General features: G+C 34.7%; 2 protein-coding genes across 2 annotated transcripts; both read right to left on the bottom strand.

The window, feature by feature from the left end:
* Positions 1–495: 495 nt before the first annotated feature.
* LOC133695300 (disease resistance protein RPV1-like) lies at positions 496–7712 on the bottom strand. Its single transcript, XM_062117228.1, has 7 exons — positions 7534–7712; positions 6044–6575; positions 4813–5899; positions 4322–4651; positions 2021–4222; positions 1498–1926; positions 496–614 (listed from the first exon to the last, which is right to left on the bottom strand). The coding sequence occupies exons 2-6, from the start codon at positions 6517–6519 to the stop codon at positions 1537–1539; spliced, it is 4485 nt and encodes a 1494-aa protein (XP_061973212.1). The 5' UTR covers positions 6520–6575; positions 7534–7712; the 3' UTR covers positions 496–614; positions 1498–1536.
* A 3121-nt stretch (positions 7713–10833) lies between these two features.
* Positions 10834–12941, bottom strand: LOC133695304 (disease resistance-like protein DSC1). Its single transcript, XM_062117229.1, has 2 exons — positions 12067–12941; positions 10834–11925 (listed from the first exon to the last, which is right to left on the bottom strand). Exons 1-2 carry the CDS (start codon positions 12540–12542, stop codon positions 11115–11117), a joined length of 1287 nt encoding a protein of 428 aa, XP_061973213.1. The 5' UTR covers positions 12543–12941; the 3' UTR covers positions 10834–11114.
* Between the last annotated feature and the right edge of the window lie 1669 nt (positions 12942–14610).

The following is a 14610-nucleotide window of genomic DNA, read 5'->3' as shown; positions in this document are numbered from 1 at the left end:
CATCTACAGAAGACCCTAATATTCCTTTTAAGCTTGATCACCTCATTGTAAAGCCTCTTCCTCTCAGACAACTCTTGTAGATACTTCTTTTTAAGAAGTTCATATTCATTACCTGACCAATATTTCAACTAGTAAACTATCAAAACCAAACCCCTCTAAAAAAATAAAAAATGAAAAGAAGAAATAAATTAGTTTCACTATTGGATACTCACCGAGTTTTTGAAGGGTGTCTAAAATATTGGGGCCAAGAAAGGAATCCTTGGCAGTCTTTACTTGATTAGAGAGATTTGAGTGTTCTTTCTTCAAATTCTGAAACAACAACAATTAAATTCAAAGAAAGATAACAAATCAATACCCCCATCAACATAATAATGCAAAAACCTAATTTACTAGCTAAAACAATGAAATTTAAAATTGCCCGAATTCTACAACTAAAACCAAGTCTTTTCAAGTCATCATACGATACCCAACACCACCAAAGTTCAAAATAAGTACCTGAATTTTATCACTTAAATTGATAATTTTCTGCAAAATGGGCAGTGTTGGACCCTGAGATGGGGAAACTTGTCGAATTCTATTAGATACGCTCTCCTCCTCCGAATTAATAGTTTCTCCTGACAATTCATTAAAATCAAAATAACCTTTTTGAGTCAAAACAATTTCAATATAAAATACAAATGTCTACAGTTCTACAGCTCCGAATTTGACTCAATTTCAATATAAAATACAATTTCAATATGAAAAAGCTTGAGGTAACCATTGATCCCGTCATGACATCATGGTAATTTTATAAAAAATAAATTATAAAATATATTTTTTAATTAATTTAATGTTAAAAAATTTAATTAAAAAAAATCAATTAAAAAAATATATCAATTCAACCCGGGTTAACTTGTTAAACTCGGATTATGAGAATGGGAATCTATAGAAATAAATAAAATAAAAATATGAAGTTAAATTCTCAATCAGCTCAATGTTAAATGATGAAAATAAAAAAATCAATTAAAAAATGACCAAAAAAAACTTGAGATATCTGTGGTAACCCACAAAACTTGTAACCTGGATCTTGAGATCTCAATAACCCCATAAAAAACAAATAAACAAATATGAAGCTAAATTCTCAATCAATCTAGTGTTGAAGGATGAAATTGAGAAAAAAAAATCTATTAAAAATAATAAAAATTAACTCGGGTTAACTTACCAAACCTGAATTTTTTTATTTATTTTTATCCCAAATTTAGAACCACCCCTTAAAATGATGTCATTTATATCATAAATTTTAATGGTGGGGTTAATTGGTAATATGTGATTGATGGGATCCAATTGATAATTATTATTTTGTTTTGTTCGGGACCTAGTTAAGAATCATGTTAAAGTAGGAGGATAAATATATCCTTTTCATCTCTAATTCATAAGACTATTTGGTTTCATGTTTGATTCAATTTAATTGAGTTGCTTCATATTTGTATAGAAAAAGAAGAGGAGAAGACGAGTTACCAATGTCACAAGTTTGTCCATTTTAGCGTGAGGTTGCTCCTACTTTAACAGTGGATGGACTCCACACGCAACCACCACATCAGTAGCTCCCGACAGTGGTTTGAAATGAAACGAGGCCTCCTTGAAAAAGCAATGGATGTAGACACTCCAAATGAACACATGCTCCCTTTTCCATATAGTACTACTCGCCTTTCTTTCATATTCGCCGTAGCAGTAGGAACTGAGATCAATCTGGGTTCCATCTTTGGTTATCAAATGGTATTCACATATAATATTAACAGGACACCTTTCCCCGCTTTGGCCAAATGAAACAACAGCGCATAAAGTGAAGCGACCATGCCAATGAGCTGCTTGCCGGACTTTTACTGAAGATCCTTCTCTATTTTTATAACTGAACCACTCCGGGACTTCCGACCCAGGAATACACAACTGGAATGCTTTTAATGGCTTACCAGCATATTCATAAAAAATTATTGTGATTTTTTTCTTTAAATAAATCAAGATCGAGGGAGGAAGAATTCACCTGATAACGCGATAGTGTTGCCATGCTTCGAATTCGTAAATGGGCAGCACGCATAATTCTAGTGCGTGAATTCTGATCCAGTTGGAGGCATTCATAGAAATTGAATTCCTGAGAAACATATTCTTTATCACCTTGCATGAATATAGTTGCTACATATTTTAGAGAGATGCAACCTGATGCGATTAAAACTTCTAGAGTTGATGGAAGCTCTGGTAAACATTGAAGCCGCTTGCAATCAACTAAATAGAGTTTACTTAGCTTAGTAAGTTGCTTGATGCTTGCAGGTATCCTCTCAAAATCAATCTGAGATAATCTTAATTGTGTTAGCGACACCAAAGAGCCTAATCTCTCTGGAGTTTTTAACACACGAGAATTTCCCAAATTTAAAAATTCATGGCAGCCCAATTTATAGGTGGATGATGCAATTTCTTCTACTTTCTGGAATCCACTCAGCATATAACAACGCTGTTTGTCAGGTCCTTTAAATTCAAGATCAATGATGTTGTCTAGAAGACATGCTAGTTTTAAGCAACCACTAAGATCGAGCGTAGTAAGATGTTTCAACTCGCCAATGCTTTCCGGTAGACTTTTTAGTTCTGAGCAACCACTAAGATCAAGGCATTCAAGAGATTTCAACTCGTAAATGTTGTCTGGTAGACTTGTTAGTCTTGAGCAACCACTAAGATAAAGCGATTTAAGAGATTTCAACTCGTCAATTTTGTCTGGTAGACTTGCTAGTCCTGAGCAATCACTAAGTTCAAGGCATTGAAGAGATTTTAACGCGCCAATGTTGTCCGGTAGACTTGCTAGTCCTGAGCAATCACTAAGTTCAAGGCATTGAAGAGATTCCAACGCGCCAATGCTGTCCGGTAGACTTGCTAGTCCTGAGCAACCACAAAGAGTGAGTGATTCAAGAGATTTCAACGCGCCAATGTTGTCTGGTAGACTTGCTAGTCCTGAGCAACCCTTATAAAGCACTTTCAAAATTTTCAACGCGCCAATGTTGTCTGGTAGACTTGCTAGTCCTGAGAAACTACAAAGAGTAAGTGATTTGAGAGATTCCAACGCGCCAATGCTGTCCGGTAGACTTGCTAGTCCTGAGCAATCACTAAGTTCAAGGGATTTGAGAGATTTCAACGCGCCAATGCTGTCCGGTAGACTTGCTAGTCCTGAGCAACCACGAAGAGTGAGTGATTCAAGAGATTCCAACGCGCCAATGCTATCCGGTAGACTTACTAGTCCTGAGCAACCCTTAAGATGAAGCGATTTGAGAGATTTCAACGCGCCAATGCTGTCCGGTAGACTTGCTAGTTCTGAGCAACCCTTAAGATGAAGTGATTCCAAAGATTCCAACGCACCAATGCTGTCCGGTAGACTTGCTAGTCCTGAGCAACCCTTAAGATGAAGTGATTCCAAAGATTCCAACGCGCCAATGGTGTCCGGTAGACTTGCTAGTCCAGAGCAACCAGAAAGACCAAGCGATTCGAGAGATTTCAACGCGCCAATGCTGTCAGGTAGACTTGCTAGTCCTGAGCAACCAGAAAGACCAAGCGATTCGAGAGATTTCAACGCGCCAATGCTGTCAGGTAGACTTGCTAGTCCTGAGCAACCAGAAAGACCAAGCGATTCGAGAGATTTCAACGCGCCAATGCTGTCAGGTAGACTTGCTAGTCCTGAGCAACCATGAAGACCAAGCGATTCGAGAGATTTCAACGCGCCAATGCTGTCAGGTAGACTTGCTAGTTGTGAGCAACCATGAAGATCAAGCCATTTAAGAGATCTCAACTTCCCAATGTTGTTTGGGAGACTAGCTAGTTTTGAGCAACCATGAAGATCAAGCGATTCAAGAGATCTCAACTCGCCAATGCTGTCCGGTAGACTAGCTAGTTTTGAGCAAGAAGAAAGCCTAAGCTCTACAAGAGATTTCAACTCGCCAATGTTGTCTGGTAGACTTGCTAGTTTTGGCAGACGACCAAGATTAAGCTTAGCAAGACATTTCAACTTGCAAATGCTATTTGGAAGACTTGCTAGTTTTGAGCAAGAATAAAGATCAAGCTCTACAAGAGATTTTAACTCATCAATGTTGTCCGGTAGACTAGCAAGACTTTCACATGAAGATAAGTTTAATCTAACAAGTTGAGAGAGGCACCCAATTGATGATGGCAAAGTACAGAAACTCTCGAGTCTGGGAAGCTCTAGTGGCTGTAAATAAAAAAAAATTAATGTAAGAAGAGATGAATGTTATGAATAATTTAAAAAATATCCTCTATTTGAAAAAGAAGGGTGATAAAGCATATATACCTGGTATTCATTCCAAAGTTGTTCAAGCTGGCTACAAGGCATTTCAAGTTGAACAAGTTTCTCAGCGAAAAAATTTGATGGCATGGATTTCAAAGGGTAATTATACCAGTAGAGAAACCTTAGCTCACTTGAAAGAAAGTGAAGCCCTCCTGGAAGGTGGATTCCGACCCTCTTTCCATTCATAATTTGCTCCTTTGAGGGATTCTTTAAGAAAGGTGGGTTGTCGATTTTGAGCAATCTTAAATTATACATCCCTTCAAATGCTGCAGGACTTAATTCTTTAGTTGCAAGCAAGTTGAGGGAAATGCTTTCCACTTTTGATCCAGTCCTCTATTTAACAAAAGCAAAGTGTAAATCAGTATATATATAATAAATAAAGAAGAAGAAGAAGAAGAAGCTGGCCTTGATATTTATTCTTGTCCAAGGCTACATCTCTTAGCTATAAACAAGAAAGTCAAGCAACAATCAATTAAATAACTTGGAAATGCTACCTTAGTTGTTAATACACGATAGATATCATCAGCCTCCCACAACCTGCTACGTTCTCTAGGGTCAACGTTTTCTTGGTGGACAATTTTTTTCCCTAGTTTTACTAGCACATCATGCATCCAGATCTTGTTTTGAACAATTTTTATGAGACACATATCAATGAGACGATCTATCCCACTTCTTTCTTCCAGATCTAGTGTTTGTTGGAGGTGATCCCTTTTGCACCGTCCAAAGAAACATGCTATGTCAAGAAATATTTTCTTTTCTGTGTCGCGTAATTCCTGATAACACAATTCCAAACATTTCTCAACTTCCTCGCCACCATTTGTTCTTAGCTGTGCCACCTTGCTTTCCCAGTATTCAACACCAGTCTTTTTGTATAGACTGCTACCTAAAACCTCGAGAACTAATGGAATGCCCTTAACACAGCTTACCACAGTTTTTGATAGCCCAGTATATCCTTCTATGGGACGATCTTGTTTAAAAGCATGTAAGCTGAAGAGTCGAAGTGCATCGTCTTCATCTAAAATTTTAACCTCGTAAATTTTGTCTTCATCACATGCATTTATAAGCACTTGCCTATCTCTACTTGTCACAATGATTCTACTTCCTTGGCCAAACAAACCATCCTCTCCTACTAAATATTTTAAAACTTGCGGATCATTGACATCATCAAGAACTATGAGAACTTTTTTTCTTTGAAGCACTTGCTTAATGGCCGGGGGTAACACTTTTGTGCGTATAGTCATATCTTTCTTCTCTAATACTTCACGAAGAATTTCCTGTCTTACATGATCTATTCCATGCTTCTGTGATTCTTCCTTAACATTTGGGAAAAAGCAATGGCCTTCAAATTTACTACAGTTTTGATGATACACAGCTTCAGCCGTTGTTGACTTACCTATACCACCCATCCCCCAGATTCCCACAATGAGCACACCGGTTGATCCAAATGATAGTAATGATTCGATGTCTTCAACGCGTGATTCCATTCCAACAAGGCGTTCTGCATCGATTGAGGGTGAGGGCGCATGGCTCATTTTCTTTTGAATGTCCGTAACGATTTTCTGAATTAGCTCGGTCTCATCCCTGCAGTGCATAATAAATAAAGAACAAAGACATGCTGTCATAACCTAAGAAAGTTTATCATAACATCAAACACAACATTGATTCTCGAACAAAATGGTTAAATAAGTTGGGGTTTAATATGCTGTAACTAAATTAATAACTTACTCAATGTTGTTTGAATCCCAGCCCTTGAGATTAGCTATTTCTTTCAAAGCATGTCTCCAACTCTGTACTTCTTCAGAACTGCAATCTCTTTCATGCTTGCAAAGTGCATCTCCATAGCTCCCAGTCAGATTTTGAACATGGCTTGGATCAAGTAGGTAAAATACTGGTAAGACCATCTGTTGTTTGGTCTCCATGCACTCAAGAATCTTGGAGAGTTCCCTCAAACAGAAAGTAGAATCTGCATAATTTTCAGAGAAAATGACTAGCGAAATAAACGACTCTTCAATCCTTTCCAAGAGGGCATGCTCGATCTTTTCTCCTCCATCAAGTTTATTATCGATGTAAGCATTAATTTGGTTTCGCTGCAAAGCATGATAAAGATGACTGGTAAAACCTTTGCGGGTGTCTGCGCCTCTAAAACTGAGAAACACATCGTGCTTCAAAGATGGAGTAGTGGGAGAAGAAGAGGAAGCCATAGTTGTATATGATTGATATATGTAGACGTAAGCTTTCTACTTGTTATAATTATTCCCTGTAACAAGCAATAAGAAAACAAACCATATAATTATAATGATGAGTAATATAACTAGTAAGAGCCATGTCGATGAATATTCGTTAAAACGAAAACCATATTATTTAACACCAACTGGAAAATTCAAATGGAGAAGTGAGATCAAAAATTGATTGACAATCCATATTTTTATTCTTTCAGGTTCACTATTAGTCAAAGACTAGTTGAGATCTCCTGATAAATAAAGAGAGAAGCTAGCGGATGGAGGACAGTTGGGAGGTTATTTGAGTTCTTATATCTCATAAATAAAGGCTAAATATGATCAAACAAGAGTGTATTAGAATGATCAGACAATAATAGTGGTCTATAGCTCAGAGGTTGAAGCCCAAAACATGTGGAAAATCAGAAAGAAGGAGATAGAAGTGAATAATAACTGTCAGAAGATAATGAGATAGAAAGAACAGAGCAGGAATAGTTAAGAAGAAAAATATGAGCCCAGCAAAGAAGAGCAATGAAAGTTATAAAGAGAGGAGGCCAGTGGGAAATTAGCTGAGATCTTAATTAATTACAGAGTCATTTTGAGCTAAAAGGGAAAACTCAAAAACATATATAAACAGCATGAATGATGAAAGAACCAACTCAACCCAATAGTTTAAGCTATTAAGTGAGGTCCCAGGATATGATTTATATTATTCTCTAACACACCCCCTCAAGTGAAAGCTCTTTGGGCTTGAAACTTGCACAGGTCCACTTTACCTTGTGCTTAATTTTTATCAAATAAATGGGGATGGTGAGACTCGAACTCGAGACCACTTGGTCATCAAGGCTCTGATACCATGTCAAATAATCATCTCAACCTAAAAGCTTAAGCTATTAGGTGAGGTCTCAGGATATGATTTATATTATTCTCTAAGCCAAACAAGTGGAATCTAACCCAAAACAGAGAGAAATTAATGGACGAATAGGAAGAAAGTTGTACCAGTTATTAATCAAGGGCAGCTTGTTGATCTTTAACCCTCTGTGTGCCACAACGAGGATATATCGTCTTCTTTCTCTCTTGTTTCCTTAATGTGCCATGGAAGAGACGTTGAGGTCAGTTTCCTGGAAGGAATGTGTATAACATCAAACTACTATTGTTTACTAGCATACGCTGACCAATTATAAGTTGGGAATGAAAATTAATGATTTAATAGAGTACGCGCATGGGTAGACTCACCAAACAAACACTCAACATTTTTTTGTAATTAATTATTTAAAAAAGTTGAATTAATGGAGATTATCCATGTGTGCATTAGATTTTATTAATTATTATCTCCAACCAAACCCCACAAATTGCACACAAGCATATTGTTTTTTAAGATATTTTTTATTTAAAAATTTATTAAAATAATATTTGTATATTTTTAAAATTTAATTTTAATATTACCATATCAAAACAATTTAAAACCATTAAAAACAATTAATTTGAAATAAAGAAAAATAAATAAATAAAGTATTTTTGTTCAAAAATATTTTTAAAACACAAAAATAACAAACTTTAAATAAAAAAAATACTTGTCTATATCAAGAAGATTGCCAGTTAAAATTCCTTGTTGTAACATTAAAGTCTACAATAATCTCTCTATTTCACTATCTATTTCATCTAGTTGAGCTAAGTTCACTTCCTTGTCTAAAATCACAAACACTTGATAATGTGAATAGAAATTTAGAACAAAAAAGTGAGAAAATATGATAATGTTAATAGAAATTGTCATAGTTATTGAATCCCGGCCGGGATCATTAATCATTAAGTCAACCAAATGGATTATAATCTGGAATCATTTAAAGCTTGATTTTTAAAGTGTTTATTTAAAAATATATTAAAATAATATTTTTATTTATTTATTTTAAATTTATTTTTGATATAAATAAATAAAAATAATCCAAAAATATTAAGAAATATATAAATTTTAATAATAATAAAAAAAAAACATGTTCAACCTCTATTCCAAATGAATTAGTCATCTATCTTCTTTTCCTTTTTCTTTCCTTTGTCGGTGAGGAAAAGTTGAGGTCGGTTTCCAGGAAGGAATGTTTATGGCTTAGCATGCCAATTTCCTATCAATTATTGATGTAGAGCTCTATATCTTGTGTTAAACGCTGGCTGGCTGTATAAATTAGTCAAAAAGTAGGATATCCCACCGGCCAAAAGGAGTTAAAGCGTCGTGTACGCGGATGCTTTACTTTCTGTGTGCCCTTTTGATTTTTGAACACAGCCAAGCAGTGATTTCCTGGTGATTTCCTGGTGGATACTGGTGGTCTTCCGGAATCTTCTTCCAGACAACCCTTGTTAGACCATGATTAAAGTTTCCACTGAAGAATTTACTACTTTTCTCCTCACATATGATGCATAGTTTTTAGTACCGACATGGATTTCCACCTGAATTAAGGTTTGAGTCACGGATTTTAATTGGATCACTAAGATTAAATTTTGCTTTTTTATTAAATCCAAAATAGAATTGTGTTCTTTTTCTGCTTGAATGAAAGATCCTAAATGTTTGTAAAATCATTGTTTTTTAAATTTTTTTCTCGATAGAATTAGCGGCAAATAGTGGAATCACCGACGAACGGTATACCAACAGAAGCATTCCATTGGTGAATTAGTTGATAAAATTTCCATTGGCAGAGTAGTATTCTTACTCTAACAGAAAAATTTTGTTGGTAAAACTACTAAATATTGTGGTGAATTGAAAAAAAAAATCAATTAAAAAAGATTTAAAAACGCTACCTGAGTTAACATGTCAAAACTCATGACCTGGATCATAAAATCAAGATAATCACATGGAAAACAAATGAAAACAAATTATAAATTTTAATCTTCAATCAGTTCAATATTAAAGATGAAATTAAAATAGAACTTCTGCAGAGCAAGCACCAAACATTACCTACATAGGAGTAATTATATTGTGTAATAAAGATATGAAAATACAAAATTAACCCTAAGTAATTATTTAATTATTTTGTTTTTTAAGGTAGACATCACTATAAATTGTAAATTATACTGTGCACAATCTACAATAAAATATTCATAATAAAATATTGATGCGTTTTAATTTTATTTTTAATTTTAAGATAGACATTAGTTATTTACTATGAATTGTACTATACATAATCCAATGCGTTTTAGTTTTATTTATACTTATAATATGCTTCGCCCAACATATCTGATCAATTAGTTTGGGAAGCGAAAATTGTTAATTTTATAGAATAGTCGGATGGGTTGACTCACGAAAAAATATAGTTTGAGGACCAAATAAAAGGTAAAAAACAGAATTGTTCATTTAACATGACTTTTGCTTAAACTATTTTTAGTTGGGACAGAGACTGGAGAGGAAGACTGTCGATAATAGCAATCGTTTTCTTATCTCCTCTATCATATCTTAAATAATTGATGAGAGAGTGGCATGCCAATTTCTTATGAATTATTGATGTAGAGCTCTATCTTGTGTTAAACGCTAGCTGGGTGTATAAATTAGTCAAAAAGTAGGATGTCCCACTGGCCACGATGAGTTAAAGCATCGAAAAGGTCGTGTAATTTCCTGGTGATTTTCTTTTCTGCTTGAAAGAAAGATCCTGAATGGCCAAATGTTCTTGATGGTAATCATTCGGTTGGTTCTAAATCTGAGTATGGCAACCTGCATTTTCATGTATGATGACATTCTGCTTCAATTTGCTGCTGCATTGTTGTTAATTATATCAACAGGTAATGTGTCATGTGTAGTTCTTCATACTAGACGCGAAATGTTGAAATAAAACCATGGCCTGATCTTTTGAAAAAAATCCCAGGCGTTAAGATGAACTTGCCACCAGCCTGCTCGAAGCTGTTGTGGATTGAATCGCCAAATTTATTGTGGAAACATCTTCCACACAAGTGAATGGTGTTTTAGTTTCTCACTGAAAAACATGTTGGGACGATGGCTTCTATTCTTTGCTCTTTCCTTTGTTAAAATCGGTATATGGAACTGATGCTTTGCAGGTAGCAGAGAGAGCATATTGTTCCTGTGGAACAATGATCCCATTGAGAACTTGATCATTCAAAATCAGTTCTTATTTCTTTTCCATTTTTCCTAAGCAGCAAGAAAGAGACCAAATCCTAGTTAAAATAGATTTAATGCTGCCACCTAACTGTTTAGAGAGAGAGAGAGAGAAGAACACGTTATAAAAACAAAACCATCAAACATTTTTTAGCAAAACTTGCAATAACTACTAAAAGTTTTGATCATACTCCATTTACGACAAATTTTGGATTTTAGTCACGTTATTGCTAGATCACATTCCATAGAGGATGACAGGAATTATGTGGATGAGGGATTTTTTAGGAGAAAAAAGTTGTTCACTCCCTTGTTGTAACATTAAACTCTACAACAATCTCCTCTATTTCACTATCTATTTCATCTAGTTGAGCTAAGTTCACTTCCTTGTCTAAAATAAAAAAAACTTCATAATGTTAATAAAAATTTAGAACAAAAAAGTGAGAAAATATGACTATTTAGTCATAATTTTTTGATGCGGCCCGGATCATTAATAATCCTGATAACACAATTCCAAACATTTCTCAATTTCCTCGCTACCACTAGTTCTTAGCTGTGCCACCTTCCTTTCCCAGTATTCAACACTCCTATTGTATAGACTGGCACCTAAAACCTCGTGAACTAATGGATTGCCCTTAACACAGCTTACCACTGTTTTTGATAGCCCAATATATCCTTCTATGGGACGATCTTGTTTAAAAGCATGTAAGCTGAAGAGTCGAAGTGCATCGTCTTCATCTAAAATTTTAACCTCGTAAATTTTGTCTTCATCACATGCATTTATAAGCACTTGCCTATCTCTACTTGTCACAATGATTCTACTTCCTTGGCCAAACAAACCATCCTCTCCTAGTAAATATTTTAAATCTTGTGGATCATTGACATCATCAAGAACTATGAGGACTTTTTTTCTTTGAAGCATTCGCTTAATGTCCGGGGGTAACCCTATTGAGCGTATAGTCATATCTTTTTTCTCTAATACTTCACCAAGAATTTCCTGTCTTACATGATTCACTCCATGCTTCTTTGATTCTTCCCTCACATTTTGGAAAAAGCAATGGCCTTCAAATTTACTACGGTTTCGATGATACACAAAATCAGCCGTCCTTGACTTACCTATACCACCCATCCCCCAGATTCCCACAATGAGCACACCAGTTGATCCAAAGGATAGTAATGATTCGATGTCAACGCGTGATTCCATTCCAACAAGGCCTTCTGCATCGAGTGAGAGTGACAGCTCATGGCTCAATTTCTTTTGAATGTCGGAAACGATTTCCTGAATTAGCGTGGTCTCATCCCTGCAGTGCATAACAAATAAAGAACAAAGACTGTCATAACCTAAGAAATTTTATCATAACATCAAACACAACATTGATTCTCGAACAAAATGGTTTACATAAGTTGGGGTTTAATATGCTGAAACTAAATTAATAACTTACTTAATGACGTTTGAATCCCAGCCCTTGAGATTAGCTATTTCTTTCAAAGCACGTCTCCAACTCTCTACTTCTTCAGAACTGCACTCTCTTTCATGCTTGCAAAGTGCATCTCCATAGCTCCCAGTCAGATTTTGAACATGGCTTGGATCAAGTCGGTAAAAAACTGGTAACACCATCTGTTGTTTGGTCTCCATGCACTCAAGAATCTTGGAGAGTTCCCTCAAACAGAAAGTAGAATCTGCATAATTTTCAGAGAAAATGACTAGCGAAATAAACGACTCTTCAATCCTTTCCAAGAGGGCAGGCTCGATCTTTTCTCCTCCATCAAGTTTGTTATCGATGTAAGCATCAATTTGGTTTCGCTGCAAAGCATCATAAAGATGACTGGTGAAACTATTGCGGGTGTCTGGGCCTCTAAAACTGAGGAACACTTCGTGCTTCAAATATGGAGTAGTGGGAGAAGAAGAGGAAGCCATATTTGTATATGCTTGATATGTGTACAAGTAAGCTCTACTTGTGATAACTATTCCCTGTAACAAGCAAAAAGAAAACAAACGATATAATTATAATGATGAGTAACATAACTAGAGTGTATTAGATCAAACAAGAGTGTATTAGAATGATCAGACAAATATAGTGGTCTATAGCTCAGAGGTTCAAGCCAAAAACATTGTAGTGTTTATAATAACTAATAAGTCCCTTGTTGGAAGATTAAACTCTACAATAATCTCTCTATTTCACTATCTATTTCATCTAGTTGAGCTAAGTTCACTTCCTTGTCTAAAATAAAAAACACTTGATAATGTTAATAGAAATTTAGAACAAAAAAGTGAGAAAATATGTCTAATTGTCATAGTAAGAGCTCTATCTTGTGTTAAACGCTAGCTGGGTGTATCAAAAAGTAGGATATCGCACCGGCCAAAAGGAGTTAAAGCGTCGTGTACGCGGATGCTTGACTTGCTGTGTGCCTTTTTGCTTTTTTGAACACAGCCAAGCAGTGATTTCCTTGTGGATACTGGTGGTCTTTCGGAATCTTTTTCCAGACAACCCTTGCTAGACCATGATTAAAGTTTCCACTGAAGAATTTGCTACTTTTCTCTTAACATATGAAGCTATCACACTTTGTCCATTGCCATTGACAACCACATCATTTTTCTTGCACGGTAATCTAGATAAGTCTTCTATGGTCTTCACTCTGTGAACTATACATGTCAGAAACCTGAGCTGAGGGCCACAGTGAGTAATTAATGATCTGAATACGAGTCATCAAGCAATAATAATAATGAAGTCTGATACACCACTCCTCAATCCTCTTTTCCCACCTGTTTGATAGAGGTCTATATCAGTAGAAATTAGACTTTAGGTGATAATTTCCAGTGTAGAAATGCAGATGCATAAGATCTCAAGAGGCCGTTTGGTAATGCAGCAGGAACAGTGAAACCACAATATATATATGTTTAGTTATGTTTAAAATGGAGGTTAAAATTGATGGGACCCATCATTATAGTGGCTGAACCTGTGGGTAGCAAAAAGCTGGCAATACCTGCTTCTAACCAACAGCAACCTCAACTAATTAGTCATCCACCAACACTGTCAACAAATTTTAAACTCCTAAAAAGAAGACCTTTGGATAATTAATTACTCCTCTTTCAGCAAATCAATTCAAACAATAATTAATTACTCCTCTTTCAGCAAATCAATTCAAACAGCCTCATCCACTGTAAAAAAAATATAGTATTGTAAATTGTAATTTTGTGATTAATATATATAAAGAAGAATGCCTGAAATTAGACTCATTTTATCATTATTTTTTAACCACAATCCTATTCCATTCAACCAAGTTTTTATAAATGTTACAAAACATTTTTTTTGTCAAATTTTTCTTCATTAACAATAGTGAAAAATAACTTTAAACCAGTTTATATATATATATATATATATATATATATATATATATATATATATATCAAAACTAAATTTTTTGTTATTAAATTTCGTATGTAATGACATTGCACATAGTTTAATAGAATAATAAAAAATATTTGATATCAATATTATTTATTTCATGATATAATAATAATAATTAAATCTATAATATTTAAATTAAAAATTATTAATATTAATATATATATATATATATATATTAATTATTTTATAACCTCAATTTGAAAAGCATTTTTTTAACCAAACACATTGAACTACTTTTTGTTTAACCTCAATTTCAACCACAGTTTTAACCAAACATATATTTTTCCAAACCAACCTTAACTAAAAATACTTTTTTTAAAACAACTTTTTTAAAACCACAACCACAATAGCAATCTACCAAACACACTCTAACTGTCTGAACCTTGACAGGTAATTTGAAATATACATGACATGACACCTTTCTTTGGACAGAAGTTTCTTACCATAGTCATGAAAATAGAGTTTTTATACTCTACTTTGGTTTCATTCACAATGAACATAAAGTTAATAAGAGGAGTACAAACCATACATTCCCAAAAGAACAAAAACATGAAACTTTGACATGCCTGAACTGCA

Source organism: Populus nigra, chromosome 5, assembly GCF_951802175.1.
Source record: "Populus nigra chromosome 5, ddPopNigr1.1, whole genome shotgun sequence".
In the NCBI taxonomy this organism is placed as follows: domain Eukaryota; kingdom Viridiplantae; phylum Streptophyta; class Magnoliopsida; order Malpighiales; family Salicaceae; genus Populus; species Populus nigra.
The sequence above is the reverse complement of the archived record's forward strand: the minus strand, read 5'-3'. Positions and strand labels throughout refer to the sequence as shown.

Excerpts from the sequence above, each read along its gene's own strand:
- LOC133695300 (XM_062117228.1), bottom strand. The coding sequence starts at position 6,519 with ATGGCTTCCTCTTCTTCTCCCACTACTCCATCTTTGAAGCACGATGTG. Across the intron at positions 4,223-4,321 it reads AACTTTGGAATGAATACCAG|CCACTAGAGCTTCCCAGACT; the intron begins GTATATATGCTT and ends TTTTATTTACAG. Across the intron at positions 1,927-2,020 it reads CAACACTATCGCGTTATCAG|TTGTGTATTCCTGGGTCGGA; the intron begins GTGAATTCTTCC and ends AAAGCATTCCAG.
- LOC133695304 (XM_062117229.1), bottom strand. The coding sequence starts at position 12,542 with ATGGCTTCCTCTTCTTCTCCCACTACTCCATATTTGAAGCACGAAGTG. Across the intron at positions 11,926-12,066 it reads TGGGATTCAAACGTCATTAA|GGATGAGACCACGCTAATTC; the intron begins GTAAGTTATTAA and ends TATGCACTGCAG.